This window comes from Protobothrops mucrosquamatus, unplaced genomic scaffold, assembly GCF_001527695.2.
Source record: "Protobothrops mucrosquamatus isolate PMUCROS unplaced genomic scaffold, P.Mucros_1.0 scaffold825, whole genome shotgun sequence".
Taxonomy (NCBI): domain Eukaryota; kingdom Metazoa; phylum Chordata; class Lepidosauria; order Squamata; family Viperidae; genus Protobothrops; species Protobothrops mucrosquamatus.
Genome location: NW_015387085.1, coordinates 222,162 through 244,623, shown reverse-complemented (window position 1 = coordinate 244,623; position 22,462 = coordinate 222,162). Strand labels below are relative to the sequence as shown.

General features: G+C 39.9%; 1 protein-coding gene across 1 annotated transcript; it reads left to right on the top strand.

Annotated features, from left to right (window-relative positions):
• The first annotated feature begins 927 nt into the window (after positions 1-927).
• On the top strand, positions 928-17,950 carry LOC107290086 (serine protease 27). The gene is made up of 7 exons (XM_015818933.1): positions 928-1,116; positions 8,717-8,743; positions 11,874-11,900; positions 13,323-13,485; positions 13,974-14,245; positions 16,586-16,755; positions 17,265-17,950. Exons 1-7 carry the CDS (start codon positions 1,062-1,064, stop codon positions 17,544-17,546), a joined length of 996 nt encoding a protein of 331 aa, XP_015674419.1. The 5' UTR covers positions 928-1,061; the 3' UTR covers positions 17,547-17,950.
• Positions 17,951-22,462: the final 4,512 nt, after the last annotated feature.

The following is a 22,462-nucleotide window of genomic DNA, read 5'->3' as shown; positions in this document are numbered from 1 at the left end:
TGAGTGCTTGGGAATTCTGCATCTCATTGAAAGGCATGTGGCAATTGGGGCACCCTTATCCAGCCTGGTGCCTCCAAATGTATTGGAGCACAGCTGTGAATTGTGGGAGTTTCCAGTGCCTTTAGAGAATACAAGATTGGGAATGCTGAACAAGGGGACAGAATTTGTAGGAAGGGGTAATGAATTTCTTCAATTAATTTACCATATCATACTTTCATTGGGTTTCTTTTTGTTATTCATATTTCTTTTGAGAACTTCCTTTGCTCTATATATCCCCAACATTCTTCTGATTTCTGCAGTGGAAGTCAAACTTGATGATGTAAATGCAGCCATTCTAATTACCTTAGAATGTGACACATTAGTGGCTTTGGAATCTGAGTAGGAAAAAAATGTAGACATTAAAAATAGAGCAAATGCCTCCTTGGGTAATTCTCAGAAAATAAACTGTTGAACTGAGAAAGTAAACTGGAATAACTGCTGAAATCTGCTCTATTCTGGTAGTGCTGCTGAAGAAAAGTAAATTCCCCATTATGAACTAGACAAATATAAAACAAACGTATTCATTGTTTGTGGTAGTTATACAAATTTTTCCATTAATTGCAAACTGAATGGCACTGCAAACATCATATACCACCATTCTATGCCTTTTCTTGTCTGGCATCTGAGAGCACCTGATAGGGGAAGATTGATAATGCAGGCATCATATTTCTGCATCCAGACTAATACTAGTTTATTTTTTCTTGCCTCCTTGGAAACAGCACCTTGTTCTGAGAAATGATACATAATTGTTGAAACTGGACTTGCTCAATCTTAGATGAGTGTGACTCCAAAGACTGACCAGACTAGTAAGGGACAGAAGGCCGGTAAGGTGTGGCTATTGGAGGCCACAGCAGGGAACAGATCAGGTGGGCAGACAGGTTGGATCACATTCTTCCAGGAAGTGGCTGCCTTGTTAAAAATTTATTTTGCAGGCTCCTAGATTTTCACTGAAGCAAAACTGGAGCATTACAGATTGAAAACCACCTTCTTCCTTGGAGTTGAGGCAGGGGTCCTGCTTCAGTATGAGAAGAGCTACCTCTGTGTTCTGTTGCTTTATCGTGCTTTCTCTAACACAGGGTAAGTAAGTTGGCCCTAGGTGTGTTTGTGTATTGGAATATTCTCTATTGGCCAAGAATGATTAGACAAACAAGGAATTTGTATCCGGTGCATAAACTCTCAGTATGTGTATGTGTATAAGATCCTGTCTCTCTGAATTAAAGCAAGGAGGTTGCTGATTTATAGTGGATGTCTCAGAATAGGCCTTCTCCTGAGAAGGGACTCGGATTACAACAGTGCAATTCCTATACTTGAATTTTATTCTTAGGACTAAGAAGATGGAGTAAGAGCTAGTGATCAGACCATCTCTTCCACATCAGGCAGTATTTCTTTAGGAACACTTTGAACTTGCACATATATTATTAGGATGATTGCAAACCAGCTCAGAACTGTGGTCTAGCAGTTGAAAGAAAAATACAAGGATATCTATGGCCTTTCTTTGCTCTTTTCCAGAGGTAGGTCCAGGAATATTTTAAGGAAGATTGACATAACAAAGTCTAAAATTCTTATCCTTTTGCATTTTTATTTGGCATGGGAGAGAAACAAAAGCAGGCGATGGAGGTGTCTCACTGTTTGCAAAGCCTGTTCCACCAGGGTGTGTAACCAAGGTTTCAGAGCAGTGTGGGTTTCTTTGATCTGAAATAAGGTACATTTATGCCTATATATTGAAAAAGGTAAGATTGAGGAAGAAATTGATGATGGTAGCATTCTTGGGTTACAATCCCTAAGCTCTTGATCTAGGATTTTTATCTCCACAAACAGACTGGCACAGCATGCTTGGTATAATGGTTGCCAGTTGTCCTTTCAATGGTTGGCTTGCCTTGCGTACTGAAAAGAAGTTTGTTTTAAAATGAGAACAGCCAGCTCTTTGGTTTCTCTTTCACCCTCTACATTTCAGGCAAGGGCATCTAGGTTTATAAGCATGTGTACAAAATAATTGCCTTTTTTGCTATAAGATTCTGTTATATAGTTTTGTTTATAAAACTTCTAATCCAGAAAAGGTGAGGCTACCTTCCATTTCAACAGGTTTCATGTTGACCTTTCATTTCTCAGTTAGATCAAATGATCCCATGACTTTTATGAGGTCCTCAGTTCTGATTGAATTGACTGCTCTGGCCTTCAACAGTGAGAGGTTAATGAGTATCTGTGACTAGTGCAGTTTAGGGGTGTTTTTTATTCTTCCGTGTCATGTTCCATAACTGAACTGAGCCATACCCACTTTTTGCAAAAAAAAAAAAAGGAAAAAAAAAGAAGCTTCATGGAAAGTTTATTTGATCCTGGCCATTTACTCAGATTGATTTCTTTTTTAAATATGTTGCATTCATTTATATGCTCTTGCTTCTCTATTTCAGCTACCAAGAAAAAAGCAACAACTCCCCTTATTCTTGCAAAATTTATCAGCCAAAGATGCTGTATAAAACTTAAAATAAATCAGGTTTATCACAAATTGTAGGCATGGTAATTAAGTTCTGGATGTGAGAGTTCACATGACTGAATGTACTACCATGTCAAGATAAAGACATATCCCATAGAAAGATAGTATGTTAGTGAAAATGATTATGCATCAGTTTTTTCTCTAATACTGTGCCTTAGTTAAGAATTTTTGGGAATGTAAGACATAGAAGTGCACATTGTTATTTTCCAGATATCACAATTTATTAGGGAAACCATTTATTTATCCCTGAAAAAAATGGCTTGGGTTGAGATGTAGTTCACCACCAACTAATCTTACTGAAACTAATATCACAGATATTAATGAGATTTACTTCTACACATCCCTGTACAGAACTGTGTTATTAATTGCATTGAAATCCATAGGATTGATGATTAAATTATCATTAACTTATTGTTGTTGTTGTTAATTGCGAAGTCATGGCCGACCCATCGCGAGCCCATGGACAATGTTCCTCCAGGTCTTCCTGTCCTCTACCATCTTCTGGAGTCCATTTAAGTTCATGCCTACTGCTTCAGTGACTCCATCCAGCCATCTCATTCTCTGTCATCCCCTTCTTCTATTGCCCTCGATCTTTCCCAGCATTGGGCCCTTCTCCAGTGAGTCCTTCCTTCTCATTAGGTGGCCAAAGTATTTGAGTTTCAACTTCAGGATCTGGCCTTCTAAAGAGCAGTTGGGGTTGATCTCTTCTAGGACTGACTGGTTTGAACGCCTTGCAGTCCAAGGGACTCGCAGGAGTCTTCTCCAGCACCATAGTTCAAAGGCCTCAATTCTTTGTCGCTCAGCCTTTCTTATGGTCCAACTTTCACACCCATACATTGCAACTGGGAAAACCATAGGCTTGACTATACGCACTTTTGTTGGCAGGGTGATGTCTCTGTTTTTTAGTATGCTGTCTAGATTTGCCATAGCTTTCCTCCCCAGGAGCAAGCGTCTTTTAATTTCTTGGCTGCAGTCCCCATCTGAGGTGATCTTATAGAACTTATAGAACTGAATTAATTTATTAAAATTAATTCTAATTTTCATTTGTTCCTATATTTGGGTATTTTTGCCTGAGGGCAACTTGTTTGCTAGGTTTTTTTTTATTGAATTGATAAAAACCCCTTCCCTGGGGTTTTTGAATAAAAGTTTTGGGTCAGTGGGCAAGGGATGCATATTATAGATAAAGATGAAAGCAGAAGCAAGAAGTTCAAATTCCCCACCTGTTCATAATTACTAGATATGAGTCCAGATCAAAATTGTGTGTGTTCATATTTGCATGTATATAAGCAGTGCTTTTTTTGTAAAAAAAAAAAAAAAAAAAAAAAAAAAAAAAAAGGTGCCCGAATTCACACATGTCATACAACCTGCTTTGCGTACTCTACAAAGTTGCATCCCAAAAAAAAGGTGCCGGAACTCCGTTCTGGGCGTTCTATGACAAAAAAAAGCCCTGTATATAAGTATATTTTGATTCCAATGCACATTTGAACAAGTGGGTACATGTTTTTGAAGTAAGCAAGATGATTCACTGTACCCATTTCATACTCTTATTCCACATACCAGCAAGGCTGGTTCTAAAATGCTGACTTAGCAGCTGCCAGGTGAATGCATGCTTTGTTTTCAGTGTATTTAAAAAGTGCTCAAGCCCATTCAATTCCAGATCAAGAGCTATTTGTAGAAGAAGAATCTTACTGGTTTGGAAGGAGGAAGATTTTGCTAATCTTTCCTGCTATTGGGGAGAATTATAGATACGTAGAAATGCTCCAGGCTAGAAATGTAAGTTGGAAAGGCTGAGGAGGAAGAACAGGGAATCCAAAAGAATTAATTGTATATTTACAATGCCTGGAGGAATGTTGTCCATGGGGTCACGATGGGTCAGACAAAACTTCTCAACTAACAACAACAACAACAACAACAACAACAACAATGCAAATATTCCATCAAAAGTACAGACAAGCTCTTCAGGACAAATGGGGCAGAATTAATAAAGAGTGGAGGAATGTCTGCAGAGAAAAATAACAAACAATTCCACAATCCTCTTTCAAAGGATTGATGAACCACTCCTTAGTGGTTAGTAGATAAGCTGCTATTTAATCTCTCTTCTTCATTCTAGCCTTCTATGGTTAAACCAAAGATTAAAAGAAATGGAACTTTCTGAACCCCAAGACGAATCTCCCAGATGGGGTGCCCAGTGGTGAAAGAATTCAGGTCTGGCTCTTTTTATGCCAAGTGAGACAACTGAGGAAGGTCAGGAGAAAAGGAAGAGAGTAAAGTGGCAGCTTTGTAGCAGCAGGTCTGATCCTTAAAAAAGTTGCTGCTGTTGAACCATTAGATTTGGGAGTTATTTCTCTTTTCTTTCCAGTCAAGATATAACCATATGTGTCTGCAGAATGTAGAATATATCCCTTCCTCTTCTGAAATACTTTTTGACATAGAAGTGATTTAGTATGCTTGGTTGACAACCTGGTTGAGGATACGGTCAAGGTTGGGTTTTACTCAGTTTCAATTGGTCACTTTGCTGTTTCAAGGCTTCCTTCTACACTCTGGTTGATGAGTGTCCCCATTTTGCCTTTGGTTCCAGGAGAGACTTCACACTGCTTTCATTTTCTAGATATTATTCATGCTTCTTACATACAGGAATTTAAAGAGAGAATGAGATCTGCATAAAAAAGGGACTCTTAAAAGTGGTAGACCTGTGCTGTGTTTGATCTTAACCAGGAAGGAGAACCAGGATCTGTCAAAGAAATTTCCTAACAGTGAGAACAATTAACTAGTGGAATGGCTTGCCTTGAGAGGTTGTGGATGCTCCATCACTGGAGGATTTTAAGAAGAGACTTTGAAAGTCTGGAATAGAACAGAACAGAACAGAATCTTTATTGTCACTTTAAATTTACACTAATCAGCATACACTAAAATGAAATTTCGTTGCATTCAGCTCTCAGAAAATACCATTATGCATATACCTATACACACACACATATATGACACAGAGAAATCACAGTCTAGTTAGAATGTAATATACATGACGGGGAAAAAAAGAATCCTGCAAATTTAGAAAATGGATGGCATAAGGAACAAAGCTGTTACAGAATCTAGTAGTTCTGCTATAAATACTTTGAAACCTCCTCCCAGAGGGGAGCAACAGGAACAGAGCATGAAGTGGGTGTGTGGGGTCTCTAACAATGCTCCGAGCTCTAAGCACATAGTGCTTATAAGCAGTATCCTGAGTAACGGGAAGCGATCTTCCTATAATCTTCTCAGCTGTCCTTACCACTCTCTGTATGGACTTTCTATTTGAGGCACTGCTACCACCAAACCAAATAGTGATAACAGGTATAGGGTCTCCTGCTTGAGCAAGGTGTTGCACTAGAAGACCTCCAAGGTCCCTTCCAATACTGTTATTCTATTATTCCTAACTGCATGTAATTGGTTTGGTTAATAATGTGTGCAATTACAGGTTTTTCATTACTTCTGCAGATAAAGCTGTTTTGTCTGGTTGAATAGGCAGCACTATTTTCCTACTCCACCAGCTACTGTACTTCTGGGTGTGTCTACCACAGCCACTTGCTGCCAATGCTGCTGTTCCCTTTCAGTACAAGCTGAGGACAAAGCTCAGTTTTTAATGTTTCTCTTCCTGCTTCACCCTATGCCCCACCTCCATGCCTGTGGCTGTCAGCCAGGCTATTTTGGGGCAAGGCTTTAATAGCAATAGCACTTAGACTTATATACCACTTCATAGTGATTTACAGCCCTCTTTAAGTGGTTTATGGTTTACAGCAGGGATTTTCAACCTTTTCACCCATTGTACCACTTTTAGGATATGGCAATATCTGAGAACCACTATTCGCCTAGCAAGGTGTCAAAAACGTGATGACCCCCCCGCCAAAAAAGGAAAAAAGTGATAAAGTACAGGTAGTCCTCGACTTACAACAGTTCGCTTAGTGACTGTTCGAAGTTACAATGGCACTGAAAAAAGTGCCCCCCAAGCCACAGCCGAGCAAGACATCTGCTTGTCCACCCAGTGGCGCTCTTCCTCCTGTCTGAGGTTTTCATTGTTGTGAGCATTTCTGTTAAATATTGGCAGCGGGGGTGGGTGGAGGTGTTTGGTTTTTATTTCCCCCGTCTGCTGGGTGGTTGCAGCAAGTTTTGGTCACTTCACATGACCCTGGGACACTGTGACCATCATAAATATGAATCAGTTACCAAGCATCTGAATGTAAATCACAAGACCTTGGAGATGCTGCAACATTCCAGCTGATCGGCACTTCTTCTGGGCTCAGCAAAAGTGCCAGGATCAGTGCTGCTTTCCAGCTGATTGGTGCTTCTTCAGGGCTCAGCAGAAGCACCAGGATCAGCACCGAGCTCCAACTGGAACCTGGCGCTGATCCTGGCACTTCCACTGACAGCCCCGAAAAAGTGCCAATCAGCTGGAAAGCAGCACTGATCCTGGCGCTTCTGCTGAGCCCTGACAGCCCTGCAGCTCCAGCCATCTCTCGCTCAGGCTTGTGCAGTGCTGCCACCGGTTCAGCTCATTCCCCTCCCCCGCTACCATTTTTCTAGGATGGTCGCGTACCACCTGCCAGGTGCCAATGTATCACAGGTGGTACCCGTACCACTGGTTGAAAAGCCCTGGTTTACAGAGTCAGCATATTGCTCACAACAATCTGGGTCATCATTTTACTGACCTTGGAAGGAGGGAAAGCTGAGTCAACCTTGAGCCAGTCAGGATCGAACTCCTGGCAGTGGAATGCAGAGTTAGCCTGCAATATTACTTTCTAACCATTGCGCCACCACTGCTCTTCCCAGAAAAGCGCTACATCTGTATTCAGACAAGGTGATTGTCAGATACTTGATTCAGATTACTATTGTCCCTGTAACATGTTAATTGTGCAACTTGAAGTAAAAGTAATAGCTAAAATGGCTGTTTTGGCATTTACTCTTCTCTATGCCAATCTCACTGTACATTAGGGAGAACAATTAGGACTTTTTCTTTCCTCCTAATGATAGCAATAGCACTTAGATTTATATACTGCTTCACAGTGCTTTACAGCCCTCTCTAAGTGGTTTACAGAGTCAGCATATTGCCCCCAATAATCTGGGTCCTCATTTTACTGACCTCAGAAGGATGGAAGGCTGAGTCAACCTCGACCTAGTGAATATTGAACTGCTGAACTACTGACAGTCGGCAGTCAGCAGAATTAGCTTGCAGTACTGCATTCTAACCACTATGCCACCATAGCTCTGATCAATTGGAACAGAAACAAAACTTGATGAAGTTCTCAATAGGTAACATAGGGCTTGGCAATTGGGACCAGGAACCTCCCCCCCCTGCCCAGGACATTTCTGGGTGTACAAGTAATCCTTGATTAATAGTGGCAATTTGGGACAAGAGTTTCCATCACTAAGAGATGCAGTTGCAAAGTGCAACGTGACATGGCAATACCACAATGAAGGAAATTTGGGAATTTCTGGCTGCTGCCTTAAGTGACTGCCATAATGTCATTAAGTGTGATGTCACATGATCATCATTTCTGACTTCCCGCTGGCTTCTCCATTGACCTTGATTGTCAGAAGCTGGGAAAGTCACAAATACTGCGACCATTGTAATTATGAGCTGATTGTTGAGCATCTGGACTATGAGAGGGATGCTGCAACACCTGGAATGAGGACTGGTCATAGGTACCCTCATTCAGTGCTATCCTTTTTTCTGGGAGAAGACAGGTGACATTGGCCTCCATTGATCTCTTTCCTATCACTAATTCTTCTGGAGGGAAAAGCCAACATTGCTCCATAAATGTATGAGACCACTCTGAATTATATATAACATATATCTTTCTAGCCAGCTGCAACAAATATTGCAAACATTCCAGCTTCTAAAGTTGCCAACTCCTTTTGGGTTGTTGTTTTGTTCTTAATTTCCAGGATACACAATCAGTGGTACCCAGTTAGTATCATCATCAATGATAACAAGCTAAATGAGTGATTCTCCCCCCCCCCCTTTGTTTGACATCAGTTCTCAGGCAGATAGGTGTTAACTGCAATTCCTCAGCCTGTCACCACCTAAAAGATACTTTGTAAAGTATTGGCACGTTATTTTTCATAACAGTTTAGTTTTTCTTCCTGGTTCTTTTACCTAACTGTCTGGTTCTCCAACTTTACGTATGTTTTTTGTTTTCCTTCTTTGTACAGGTGCTCTGAAAAATGGAATTCCAAACAGTGAGTATTGACTTAACCTAAATAGCTGCTTATGTGTTCACTTTGCAGCAAACATGCACCTTTTTTGGTTGTAACTGCTATGAAAATAACTTGCTTTCTCTGTGATATGCATGCTTCTGTTGCTATAATTAAGCGTTTGGGGAAGATCAAATTGATCTAATCAGTGCCAAAATATTTTACAGATAACTATTGGCATAGCCAAACTTTGTTATGAAGCCTATTAGCTATTGGGGTGATGGTAGATGATTTCAGAGAAACCATTCAAAAATGTTGAAAGAGATCATGAAGAGATCATTGTAAGGCTGTTACTTACTCATAGACAGCACTTAGCTAATCTTAAAAAGGCAAACCAGGACCTTCTTTGAGCTTGGTTTGGGGAACCACCACAAAATATAGAGCTATAGGATGGACAGAGAAGAAGGGCAAAATGCATCCTAGAAGAAGAAAATTAGTCTACTTTGTGCCATTGCCAAGAAAATGACATGGATGTGTGATTTGAATCAAGGAAGATTTTACATATTCTACTTTGCAGCTTACCTAAGGGTGATGTGTAATACATGCCAGCCCCTCTATGTAGACTATGCCAGGAAATCTATGCCACAGGCATAAAAAGAACTATTTTTATTGAAATTGGTTATAATAACATAACCTTGCAACTCTGATTTTGCTGTATTCCCCTTTGTTATATCTCAGGGAATCAAAGAGGTGCTTGTATGAGTGATTCCTAATGTTACCTTTTTTTAGACCCCTTTGTCTAGGTAATGGTCCCCGTCAAGATCACCTTCCTCACTTTCTCATATCTACAATACTGAAACTTAATCTCAACCAGCTTTTGCTAACTTAAGCAATAGAGGAACAAAATAGGTGCAAAGTTCAGAAGAGCATGAAATAGGAAAAGACATAGCTAAACATGGAGCATTAAAAGTACAGAAGTATAGATTTTCTGGCCTTCTGAAAGCAAATGAAGGAAGGAGCTCATTTACATTGGGATTTACAGGTGGGATTTAAGCCTGTATATTGACCTTTCACCAACTTGCCATGACAAGGTCAATGAGATGAAAGCAGATGTTAAGGTGGCCACTAATATACCAGGGATGGGTAGCCAAGAGCTGGAGGGTCTGTGTGTGGCCCTCAGCATCCCTTTTGTGCCCCCTCATAAGGTCCCCTAAATACTGCTGCTGAAATTTGATGGTAAAATCTTATGATAGACATAATATACTACATTGGAATATAAATTACATTTAATTCTTAACAAACTGCTTGAAACTTTAGCTAGAACACCAGGGAAACTTCTCAACCCATAGAGGCCAATCTTAGAGGCGCTTTCCTTTAATACAGTTTAGACAATGTTAAAGTTTAAATCCTTCTTGGAACCCTTTGAAAGTTTAGAGCTTTTTGTTGCTCTGTGTATGTGTAGTATGTGTAGTATGTGTATGTGTATGTGTATGTGTATGTGTATGTGTATCTATCTGTCTGTCTGTCTGTCTGTCTGCCTGCCTGCCTGCCTGCCTGCCTGCCTGCCTGCCTGCCTGCCTGCCTGCCTGCCTGTCTGTCTGTCTGTCTGTCTGTCTGTCTGTCTATCTATCTATCTATCTATCTATCTATCTATCTATCTATCTATCTATCTATCTATCTATCTATCTATCTATCTATCTATCTATCTATCTATCTATCTATCTATCTATCTATCTATCTATCTATCTATCTATCTATCTATCTATCTATCTATCTATCTATCTGATCTTTATTATATAAATTACCTAGGACCATTTAGAAATATGCTTCTTGCCTGCCCTGGTACCAAAAATGACAAAAAAAGAAATGCTTCAAATTTTTTTGACTGGAATTAGGAAAAAAAACACACAGCATGGTTGCCTTATGACGCACTATTTTTAATTTTTTAAAGCTTTCCCTTAGCATGCCATAAACATCTTTTGCTAGGAAGTGCCTATTGGCTTCCAGGTGCAAGACTGATAAAACACGAAGCAGGTCCAGCAGGTTTTCTCATATTTATTTGCTACTTCTAATACTACTGTTGACTACTGCTACTGCAGGGTAGAAGTGAGAAACTTTTTGCAATCAATACTGACTTGGAGGCACACACAAAAAAGTGGCAGTTAAGTTTTACATCATTTACATCATTTTGGGTATTTTTTGGTCCCAAAGAATTGCAAGGGTAGATGGAAATTTTGGATCAATGGAAATTTACCCTTTTCTTTAAAAATATGGAAGAGATACTTTAAGCCCCTGGAGGACATTTCATTCTTTCATGTATTTCAACCCTTAGCCTCCAAATACCCCTAAAATGGGCTAACAGTTTTGAACCTTCCCTTTTATTTGCATATTATTCCCACTACCCACTTTATATACAGTATAATTAGGATTGGAATGTGAAAATACCTCCTTGCCTCTGCCCCTGCCTCAGAGACAGGGAACTATTTGTGATGGGGCATGGTGGTGACACAGCATTGTCAACTGAGGGTTACAGCCAAGCTTTTTTGCTGTCTTCCATGTTTAGAATTTTCAAATAGCAAAGGAGGTGTGCTATTTTAAATGGGGCTCGAATGATCTATTTTGGTAGAGGGTTCAAAATTGTCTCTTGCTACTCAGTTTTAATGCAGAGATTTGAGAAGTTTTGGAACTATATCACATCCACACATTTACACAAATTTATGAGGTCTGTATTCAGCCCCATGGGCTTCCCACTCCTATTTAATTTGGCACCTTATTTACAAAGTAATTAACTAGGGTCACTCACTGGAGGGTTAAAATACTTGGGGGTGACAGCGATGACTGCATGATTGGAGCTCTGTTCTTTTTTCATATAGATCATACATGCAACCCATGTAACAACCCCCCTCCAAAGCTTGAGTTATGTGGCTGTACTCACAATCCTGTATTTTTTGACTCCTCCCATGGACACTTCCGTGATTAACAAACAAATAATCATATTGAAAAGTTTGACAGATTTGTAATTGGTTACTTAAGTTTTATAATCAAAGTCACAGCCTTCAGTTTCATATTAAAAGACAGGCTTGTTTATTTCGGGTTTTTTTGTTCATTCTAATCTCAGATTTACTTAGTCAGAAAATTACATGCCCATTTCTTTTGCTTCCTCATTTCTTTCTAGGAGATGATGAAAATGGTATTCAAACAGGTAAGTGGCACTCAAACAAGTAACAAGGGGAGGGACTTCCTCAATTGTACATGGGTTTCCTACATTGAACTCTATAAAAGGCAGGGAAGATATAGCAGCTCCACAAGGAAGGCATTGTAAGAACAACTTCACTGAAAACAATTTAATATAGAAATCTTTCTGAATTAACACATGTGGGCTCTCTCAGGCTTAACATCTGTGCTTGCTTCCCTTCTGCTCATTGTTCCTGTTTTTGCCAAGTATAAACTGCTGTTTTGTGTTAGCAAAAGACTTATGCTCTTTTCTGCCTGACAAACGAACAACTGTCTGCCATATCTTCTTCATTAAAGGTGTATATTTTGTTTCAAAAGTGGGTAGATGGTGTTTTGTCCAGCCATGCAGTCATGTGTTAACCTTCAACATTTTGCAGCTTCTAAAGCTTGGAGAGGGAGAGGCTAGTGACGTGATTACATCATAGGGGGATTAGTGCTGAAAAAAAATTAAACACTTCTTTGTTGTCAGGATTTGTCAGGCGGGAACAACCAGGCGCACATGTGTAGAGTTCAAACTAACTACTTTATTATGTTCTGCCTATAACACAGGAATCTTCTCAATCTGGTAGCCTATTCTTGGGAACAAATAGATAAGGAAGGCTCCAAACAACTTGAGGGGAGGGTGTCTCAGAGTCATAGCACGGAAAATTAATTATTTTGCATACTTTGTGGGTGTCGTGTGGGGACCCCAAAATTGAGATTAGGGGCCCATACTCCAATCCTGACATGGACTGGGTGCTGGCAGAACAGTGGGAGAGCTGGTAAGGAAAGGGGGATTTATCAGGGGTCAAACCTGACAAAATGGAATAAATCAACACCATCTCTTTTTAACTTGTAACATATTGTTTATTAGAATTTTTCAATTAAAAACAAAATAAAAGAAAGTAAGAAAAAGAGAATTAAGAAAAAAGAAAACATATAATTATGCCAGTTTCTGGTTTTTACTTCTGGTTTCTGGCAAAATAAATCAGCCATTCTATAAAATAGATTTGCTTAACAACCATGGTGTTCACTTAATAACCATAGTTTTCACTTAAGGACCATAGCATTCAGCTAACAACTACCACAATATCACAACTGTCTTGTGATGCCTTGACTTACAACAGTAATTATTATGACCATTGTTCTGGACTCAATTGTGGTTGTAAGTTGAGGACTTCCTGTGATGTAATCACCATCGCTCCCCAAATTGTAAATAAATGGCCGAAAGGTTTTCCATTTTCAAGTTATAGTTTGGTGAACAAGAAGAATTTGGGTATCTCTTGACCTTTATTTTTCTGATAATTTACAATCCAGAAAGCCGTATAATTGTGAGGCCATCTTCCATTTTCTACAACTTTTAAGTTTTTTTTTCTCTCTCTCTCTTTTGCACACATGCCTTTTTTGCCAGTCTGTGGGCAGGTAGTGAATCAGAATCGTATTGTGGGGGGAGAAGATGCCTCTCTGAATGCTTGGCCATGGCAAGCCAGCCTCCAGTATGAAGAGAAGCATGTCTGTGGAGCGACCCTCATCAGCTCTGAATGGTTACTGACGGCAGCCCATTGCTTCCCTAAGTGAGTAAGTGAGAGAAGGTGTGGAATTGCACTGGCTTCAGCTCTAGCTGCATAAGCAGCCATCTACTGGAGGCAAATAAAAGCAGCATATGAGGTTCTTCATTTTGTTCAGAAAGAAAGCTGCTGGTTCTGTGAGATCTGCTCATTGTGTATGCCATCCTGCTTCAGCCAGAAGTGTTGGACACAATTCTGGGAAAATCTGAAAATTGTAGGCCAACATATTTAGTAGAGAGCCTGATTAGGAATGTCTGAGGTACAGTGAACAAACAACCCAGCTCAGAGCAGAAAGGATTTCACAATTCAACCTTGAGCTACATATATTCTCTTCTATTGGAATAATGACTGTCTCTGGGAAACCTTGGATAACCAGGAGGGATGTGAAATTCTCCACCCTCAAAAATTGAGCCAGATAACTGAAATGCATAATTGAAGACAAGTGCTACAGAATTTTCCTGAAAGGTCTAATTCTTAATTGTGGTTCCCAACAGGAATGCAGAACTCTCTAAATACCAAGCCAATCTGGGAAACTACCAGCTTTTGCATCCAGAACCAAATACTGTGTGGCTGAGATTGTCCCAAGTGGCTGTGCATGAGAACTATGTCAGAGAGGGATCCAGCGGGGACATAGCTCTGGCTCAGCTAGAGCAACCTGTCCATTTCACCCAAAGTATCCTTCCAGCCTGTCTCCCTGATGCCAAAGTCCATTTTTCAAAGGACACCCTTTGCTGGGTGACAGGGTGGGGATCACCTGCATATGGAGGTGAGGAAAGTTGTGGGATAAAGACCTGAAAAAGAGAGAGTGGTTGTTCTTTAGCACAGAGAGCTCTTGGACTCTAATGAGATGAACCAAGATAGGAAGTGTGAACAAAATGGATACATTGCATGGTATTTGGGAACTAGCTAAGAGTCTTTTTAAAATTTGATGTTGTTTGTGTTTCCTTTATACCAAGACCACTCAGCATTTCAAAGGATGGCATAAAATAAGAATTCCTACAATAAATAAATATTGTAGTTAAATAAGATCATAAGCAGCATGTGGTTAAGAGGGAGGTTTTTGGTTTAGAAGAATTTAATGGGATTTCAATATTTGGAAGTGGAAATTGGCACAAAGCTTATGTAGACATGTTTTTTTCAATGATAACCCCATCATTAGTATTAGTGGAATTTGGAAATACATACACAGATATTGGCATTGATCTTAAATTTTGTTTACTTTTTTCTGCTTGTTTGGATTAGGATATCTTCTTCTTTTTCTCTACATTAAGCAATGAACTAAAATAAAAAAAATAGATGGCCCTGTCCATGTCCCTTTCACAGCAGCAATAGAAGTTTCTTAGTCAAATCTAACATTTTCAACCTTGGCAACTCTAAGATGGTGGACTTCAATTCTCAGAATTCCCTAGCCACTACTTTACATTAAATTGAGTGAGGTTTTTTTTTTAAATGGCTCTATGCCAAGGTGATGCCCTTGTTATGATGCTCAAAGACCAAGTGGGATCCTGTGCTCCTTACATATGAAAATTTCAAGAATTTGAAACAATGGCTGCAGGACAGCAAATGACAAAAGTAACATTGAAAATATAGAGTGTTATGATATCATCTACATCAGGGCTTTTCAACCAGTGGTATGGTTGTGGTACATTGGCACCTGGTAGGTACACCTGTGGTACATTGGCACCTGGTAGGTGGTACACGACCATCCTAGAAAAGTGGTAGCCGGGGAGGGGAATGAGCTGAACCGGTGGCAGCACCGCACAAGCCTGAGCGAGAGATGGCTGGAGCTGCAGGGCTGTCAGGGCTCAGCAGAAGCACCAGGATCAGTGCCGCTTTCCAGCTGATTGGCGCTTTTTCGGGGCTGTCAGTGGAAGTGCCAGGATCAGCGCCAGGTTCCAGTTGGAGCTCGGTGCTGATCCTGGTGCTTCTGCTGAGCCCTGAAGAAGCACCAATCAGCTGGAAAGCAGCACTGATCCTGGCACTTCTGCTGAGCCCAGAAGAAGTGCCGATCAGCTGGAATGTTGCAGCATCTCCAAGGTCTTGTGATTTACATTCAGATGCTTGGTAACTGATTCATATTTATGATGGTCACAGTGTCCCAGGGTCATGTGAAGTGACCAAAACTTGCTGCAACCACCCAGCAGATGGGGGGAATAAAAACCAAACACCTCCACCCACCCCCGCTGCCAATATTCAACAGAAATGCTCACAACAATGAAAACCTCAGACAGGAGGAAGAGCGCCACTGGGTGGACAAGCAGATGTCTTGCTCGGCTGTGGCTTGGGGGGCACTTTTTTCAGTGCCATTGTAACTTCGAACAGTCACTAAGCGAACTGTTGTAAGTCGAGGACTACCTGTACTTTATCACTTTTTTCCTTTTTTGGCGGGGGGGTCATCAAGTTTTTGACACCTTGCTAGGCGACTGGTGGTTCTCAGATATTGCCATATCCTAAAAGTTGTACAATGGGTGAAAAGGTTGAAAAGCTTTTCTGATCTACATATATAAAAGGGGTAGAGCTTTCAACATGATGAGCAACATGGCTTTTGTCATTTTGATAAAAGTGGTGGATCCTGTAGATGCTTTTGCTCTGAAAGGTGGCAGTCTGGTGAGGTGATGGCTAGGACCTGGGTTGGGGAGACTAAAACGAAGTGTGGCCATTCTTTGAAATGGAATATATATCCTTTCTTGGCAGTATGTCACTTATTGTAAACTGCTTAATTTCTCAAACTTATTTTTGATCCTGTGGAAAATGTATCTTTCACTAAAGAAATCTTGTCAGCTATATTGTACCCTGTTCCCACTCAGAGCCATTGCTACCAACCTTCCTATATTGTACTAAGAACCAGAGCAATTAATTAAGGTATCTGACAAGAAAAGGGAACACTGTGCATTCTAGTCCTGCCTTAGGCAAAAAGCCAGCTGGATTATCTTGTGCCAGTCATTTTCTCACAGCCTGAGGAAGGAGACAATGGCAAACTACTTTTGGCAAATCTTTGCAAGAAAACTGCAGAAATTTGTCCAGGCTGTCTCAGAATTGGATGCGACTGAGCAGGGGAAAATAATAGTAATAACCTTAACAATAATGATGTATTTTTTTCTTCAAGCCACTCTGGGAGATCCTAAAACATTGCAGCAGGTCCAGTTGCCACTGATAGATACCATGACCTGTGATGCACTCTTTCACATTGGTACGAATATTAGTCCCACCATCAGAGAGATCCAGGATGACATGTTCTGTGCTGGCTATGCTGAGGGGAAAAAAGATGCTTGCTTGGTAAGAGAGGATGTTGATGGACGTAGTATGGAATGGCGTTTTCAAAGAACACTCAAGGATAGAAAAACCATAAGAGCGTGCTAAGATGCCTAACCAACTTGTCCTATTAGTCATGATGCACCTTCCTTTGAAGTGGTTGAGGCTCTTGGATTTTTCTTTCTTTTCTCATAGCACTATGGCATTCTCAACAGAGATTTCTGTTTCTTTTCTGCACTTCTTGGAATGGCTGTGTGGCTCTGTGATGCTATGAGACACATGACTATTCCAGGAAGTATCAGAACTGGCATTTTAGCAAATGTATTTAGAGTAAAACAAAAATTTGCTGATTGTGTTCTCCAATAGCAATTTTAGCTCAGCCTATTCTACCAGAAAAGTGATGGATTGTCTTGGTAAAATTGTAGCATTATAGTGTTTTTATGCTGTTCAGGCTGTGCATAAAAGAGAACAAATAATCTGTGTTATGGACAGAGGGATAACATAAACTCTTATTGCTTACTTTTCTCAATCAGGGTGACTCTGGAGGTCCATTAGTCTGCCAAGCAGATGGTGCCTGGTTTGTTGCAGGCATTGTAAGCTGGGGTGATCTTTGTGGCCTCTCCAACCGCCCAGGAGTTTACACCCGTGTTAATTTTTATCAAGACTGGATTCAGACTCATTTCCCTCAGGTGCAATTTGGTCTTGTGAATGTCACTTATTACCGAGTTACTTCATCTCAAGCTGCCTCAAGCCAAGTCCTCAAAAATTTCAGTTTCGTCCTGCTTCTGATCTCCTGTTTAATCATCATTTTCTGAGACAGATTGGGAATCGGATGTTCTGGTGCTTTTATTTACCAAACTGAGATTTTATGGGAAAATAAGTCTTAACCAAAGTCTCCTTGCAACAGCAGCATCTTCCACTAAAAAGACATTTATGGAGGTTTATGGAAACACCAGCAGCTTCTATCCTTGATGCGGCATTAGAACTCCATTTCTCCCAAATGAATGGATTATGAAATGTGGAGTTTTTTTTAATCTTCCATCAAGTTCGACCATAGAATATTATGGATTTCTAGGGCATTAGAGATGTGGAGAAATATTTTATTGGTGAGAGAGTGAGATTTCTTCATTTTGTTCTGTTCATTTAACTCTCTGAAGGAGAACAAGGGCTCTCATATTTGTTCCTTAAAGGTGCCATTCATATAACTTCAAGAATATATATATATATTTCAAAATTTGGATTGCTAACAAAGAATTAAGGGAGAACCTACACACACACACACACACACACACATATATATATGTAGGTCTTTGGTTATTTAGGTTTTCTCCCGCATAAAATTGGAAGTGTCTTGGCGACGTTTCGACGAAGTCTCATTCGTCATCTTCAGGCTGGTGTTTTTAGCTTCGTGCTTCTAGGAGTAATGTGTGATCACCAAACAACAGCAACGAAGCTCACCATCTCAAATCCCCCTGCAACTCAGACTAACCCGAGCACAACAAAGCCCCCGCCCAAACAGAACACTCCCCCAGCCAATCAGAGCACAGCCAACCCCCCATCCAATCAGAGCACAGCCAAGCTCCTTAACCAATCAGAACACACCTCCACCCAATCAAAACACAGCCAAGCTCCCACCCAATCAGTTCAAACCCCACTGGCAGTTAAAAGGAAGAAACAGCTGCGATCACACATTACTCCTAGAAGCACGAAGCTGAAAACACCAGCCTGAAGATGACGAATGAGACTTCATCGAAGCATCGCCAAGACACTTCCAATTTTACGTGGGAGAAAACCTGAATAACCAAAGACCTACATATATATATATATGTATATGTACTTACCACCTCATGTACCAAAGTGCTACTTTTTATCAAGAGCTTCTTTCCAAAGATAACAAGAAAAGAAAATATGGAAAAGCTGCTCTATTCAAGTCATATTGAACTTTCATAAAGGGTTCTAGGTAGCATTTGGCTGGCACTGCTCTAACCCAACAGTTCTGTTCTGTTCTAAATTTGAAATGGTGGGGGAAGTGATGTAGTAAAACAGCTAAATTGAAACCCTGTTTCAGACTAGAACTCGTCATCTCAGGAATATCATTTTGCCACAGTGCCTACCTCTGACTTAGCCTTAGACTTGATCGACCCATACAGTTGAATGAAATTATAGGATCCTGATGTTGTAGAATGGTAGGTAGATCATACCACTTGAAAATGCAGGCAGGGAAGTGCTTTTGGTTATCTTCCCAAACTTTCCCCCAAATAATACATTAAGAAGGGAAAAAAATGAAATAGATCCGCAATGGTTTTTACAGTAGTTGACAACATATTGACATTTCTCTGGAAGTATTATAAATATTGGCAAATAAGTGTGTGTATCAATTGGGAAGAAGGCTGGGCCTTCTTCCCAATTGATTTTACTTTTTAAAATCTATGCCTGGGATTGGAACAGACTTTCCTTCATCTCCTCTTCATATAGCATCCTTGTTAGGAATAATTTAAATAATAACTGGAGAAAGTACTACAAAGAACCACAGAACCAAATCTTATTGCACTTTTGAGCAACACATTTGGCTAAGTATTTCAGGTATGTTTTCTTAGCACTGGTTGTGTTTTATGGGAAATAAAACATGCTTTTATAATGAGAAAATATGCTTTTAAGAAGAAAGTGCAGATGAACAGAAATTTTGCCAGGTTCCTGGTATATTCATGGTACATTCATGTTTTCAATTTCTTTGTGAGGAAAATAAATAATTACTTTGTAATTAGATATGTGCAATTTTCTTTGCAGACTTATGAAAATTATTAGCTATTTTCTTTTTAACTTCTCACTTTAGCCAACAAACGTGGGACTTCCTGGAAGCCCTAATTCCAAGTAAAAGCCTGGTTGGCTTTTCAGATCAATGAAGTATTTCCCTCCACAAAGCTGGAAATGGGAAGGCTTCGAAAGCAGGTTTTTGAGTGAACAAGACATGCCAATTCCACAATCTGATGAATGAATGAAAGTGCACTGAGATTTTATTCCCCCCATCATGTGCAGGTTTTTAAACCATAGTTTAAGTTTACTATTTTATGTCATTTGAAGTGCAAGTAGATTCCAGCCAAACAAGGTAACTAAAGTTATTTATAGGATACAAACTATAGCATTTTCAAATCCAGAATATGATTTGTGGATGAAATGATAGCATAAGCCTCAGTTTTTGGCTAAAGGGACATTTGTTCACTAGATGTTTGGGTTTAGTGTGTCATGCAGACACACCCTATGAAAAAAGACGGTTAAAACAGAAAGCATTGAAGTTATCTTTGTTTTTAAAAATGTTTGGAATGATAACAAAATCAATTCAATGCCTATATAAGGCTGGGATGGGTAGTCAGCAGTCCACATAATGAATGTAGATCAGTCCCTTTGTTTGGAGTCATAACCCTGAAAGTGGAATGTTGAAATTTGTGATAGAGTGCTAAATTTTGATAGTACAACTTAATTCCTCCAATCCAGCAGGAAAATATAAGGTTCTGATAGATATTTTACAAATATTCCTTGAATCCCAAAATAAAAATAATAAAAAAGGCATACAGTATCAAGAGAAGAGAATATATGTATCTCATGGTTGAACTGTGGAGTCCTTGGTGTTATCTGAGCTTTGGTGTTGCTTGTAGATGTTTTGTTACTAGACTAGGTAACATCTTTCATGCTTCAGTGCACTGAAAGTGTTACTTAGTCTGGTAATGAAACATCTGCAAAAAACCAACCAAGTTTAGAGTCCAGAAAAAGAAGAACCAAAAATTCCAGCCTTGTTAATTTGGATGATATAATGATACCATCATTATCATCTTTCCACCACTCAGAGACCGAAAGAAATAACCCTGGTTGAAATATTGCCTGTCCTTAAGAGAAAAGATTGGTGATTTAAATTTTGTGCCATTTCCCAAGGACCACAACTTATGGCAGAGTGGTAGATATTATTCATAAGTCAGTCTAGCTTCAGTTGAGTAGTTTTGCCTTGAAAACGACAGAAAAGTCATGCACAGTCATTGAGTTTCATCCTGTTAGACGAGTTTCAACTTTACACCCAGAAGCTGCCATCAGACCCAAATCTGAAGATTAATGACTCCTATTGTAAGACTGTAAAGTACATTGGTTGGATTGAAGGAAAGAAAGAGTGAGGAAGTGAGAAAGGGCGGGTATTGAAGCAATGTGGATGGGTGATGAGCTTAACTTTCTGTGTATTCAAACACAGAATTAAAAAAAAACGCAATATTTTCCAGGAGATTGTCACAAGCCTGTTTTCAACTCTCACCATTTGAAGTTATTAGGTAATAACAGCTAACAGAGTGGCATTATTCCCATTCCAATATCTTTGGTTCACCCCAAAGGAGAGTTGTCTCAAATCAGAGAGAAATTATGTTCCATCTGGGTGTCCAAGTTCAAGGAGCTTATGGGGAAGGAAGGGAGGAAGGAAGGAAGGAAGGAAAGAAGGGAGGAAGGAAGGAGGGAAAGAAGGAACAGAGGGAGGGAGACCATTGAAAGATGTGTGGGAGCTGCATTCCAGAAGCAGTGCTATTAAACATGGAAAAACATGGCTGAGAAATAACATACATCTTAGAAAAACCATGTACTCGCTATACTGCAAACAATACATAAGTCTTAAATATGTAGCACCCTGTTGTGGATTCAGTAAACCTTCAAGTCATTTCATAAAACAACCCTGCTAAGAATGTTTGTGCCAGCAGCAATTTAGCTTTGGAAGAAGCATCTGTTCCCTCTCAATTTTCAAAGGCAGAGAAGAGAACAGTAAATACATATTTAAAGCAGGACTAAGTAAACTGTCATTCAAGCAAAGTGTAAATTGTAATGCTTAGCTGTAGCTTGGAGGTCAAGATAAGGGATGGAGTTGCTCAGGATATTTTTTTTAAATTTTGTTTTGTCCAGCCACCCAAACTCCATCCTAATTTATCTTGTCCTGTAGTAAGCAAGAGTAAGATGTGATGCTGACTATGAACTTGGCTGCTTCAAAAAGGGTTTCATGAATTCATGAGAGTCATGGGGATCAATGGCTATTAGCCTTGATGGCAGTGGGACTGCTTTGAAGATTATCTGCTGGAAGACTACTGAGCTTCTTTATGCAATTGGATAGCCACTGTAAGAACAGGCTGCTGGATTGGATGGACCAGGAGTTCGATCCAGCAAGATGCTTCTTCTGTTTTTATGTTCTAAGGCAGTGTTTCTCAACCTCGGCAGCTTGAATATATGAAGACTTCAACTCCCAGAATCCCACAACCTTCCTTGCTGAGTGTTTGGAATTCTGGGAATTGAAATCCACACATCTTCTAATTGCCTAGGTTGAGAAACATTGTTCTAAGAAGTTCACTTCTTGCTTTTTCCCTCTAATTTAGTACACAATAGCAATAGCACGTAAGAGTTATATGCCATTTCACAGTGCTTTACAGCCCTCACTAAGAGGTTTACAGAGTCAGAATATTGCACCCAAAAATCTGGGTCCTCATTTTACTGACCTTGGAAGGATGGAATTCTGAGTCAACCTTGAGCTGTTCAGAATCGAACTCCTGGAATGAGCAGTGAGTTAGCCTGCAGTATTGCATTCTAACCACTGTGCCACCATGGCTCCAAGAAACACCACAAAAACACGCCTTCAGAAAATTTAGAATTCAGTATTTTTTTAATGGCACATTTTAATGGAAAATCCTAGGCATTCTGGGAAGTGCAAAAATAATAT

What these genes read in the sequence shown, in the direction of transcription:
- LOC107290086 (XM_015818933.1), top strand. Translation starts at nt 1,062, where the DNA reads ATGAGAAGAGCTACCTCTGTGTTCTGTTGCTTTATCGTGCTTTCTCTA. An exon ending in CGTGCTTTCTCTAACACAGG is followed by an intron (nt 1,117 to 8,716) that starts GTAAGTAAGTTG and finishes TTCTTTGTACAG; the next exon opens with GTGCTCTGAAAAATGGAATT. An exon ending in GGGATCACCTGCATATGGAG is followed by an intron (nt 14,246 to 16,585) that starts GTGAGGAAAGTT and finishes TTTTTCTTCAAG; the next exon opens with CCACTCTGGGAGATCCTAAA.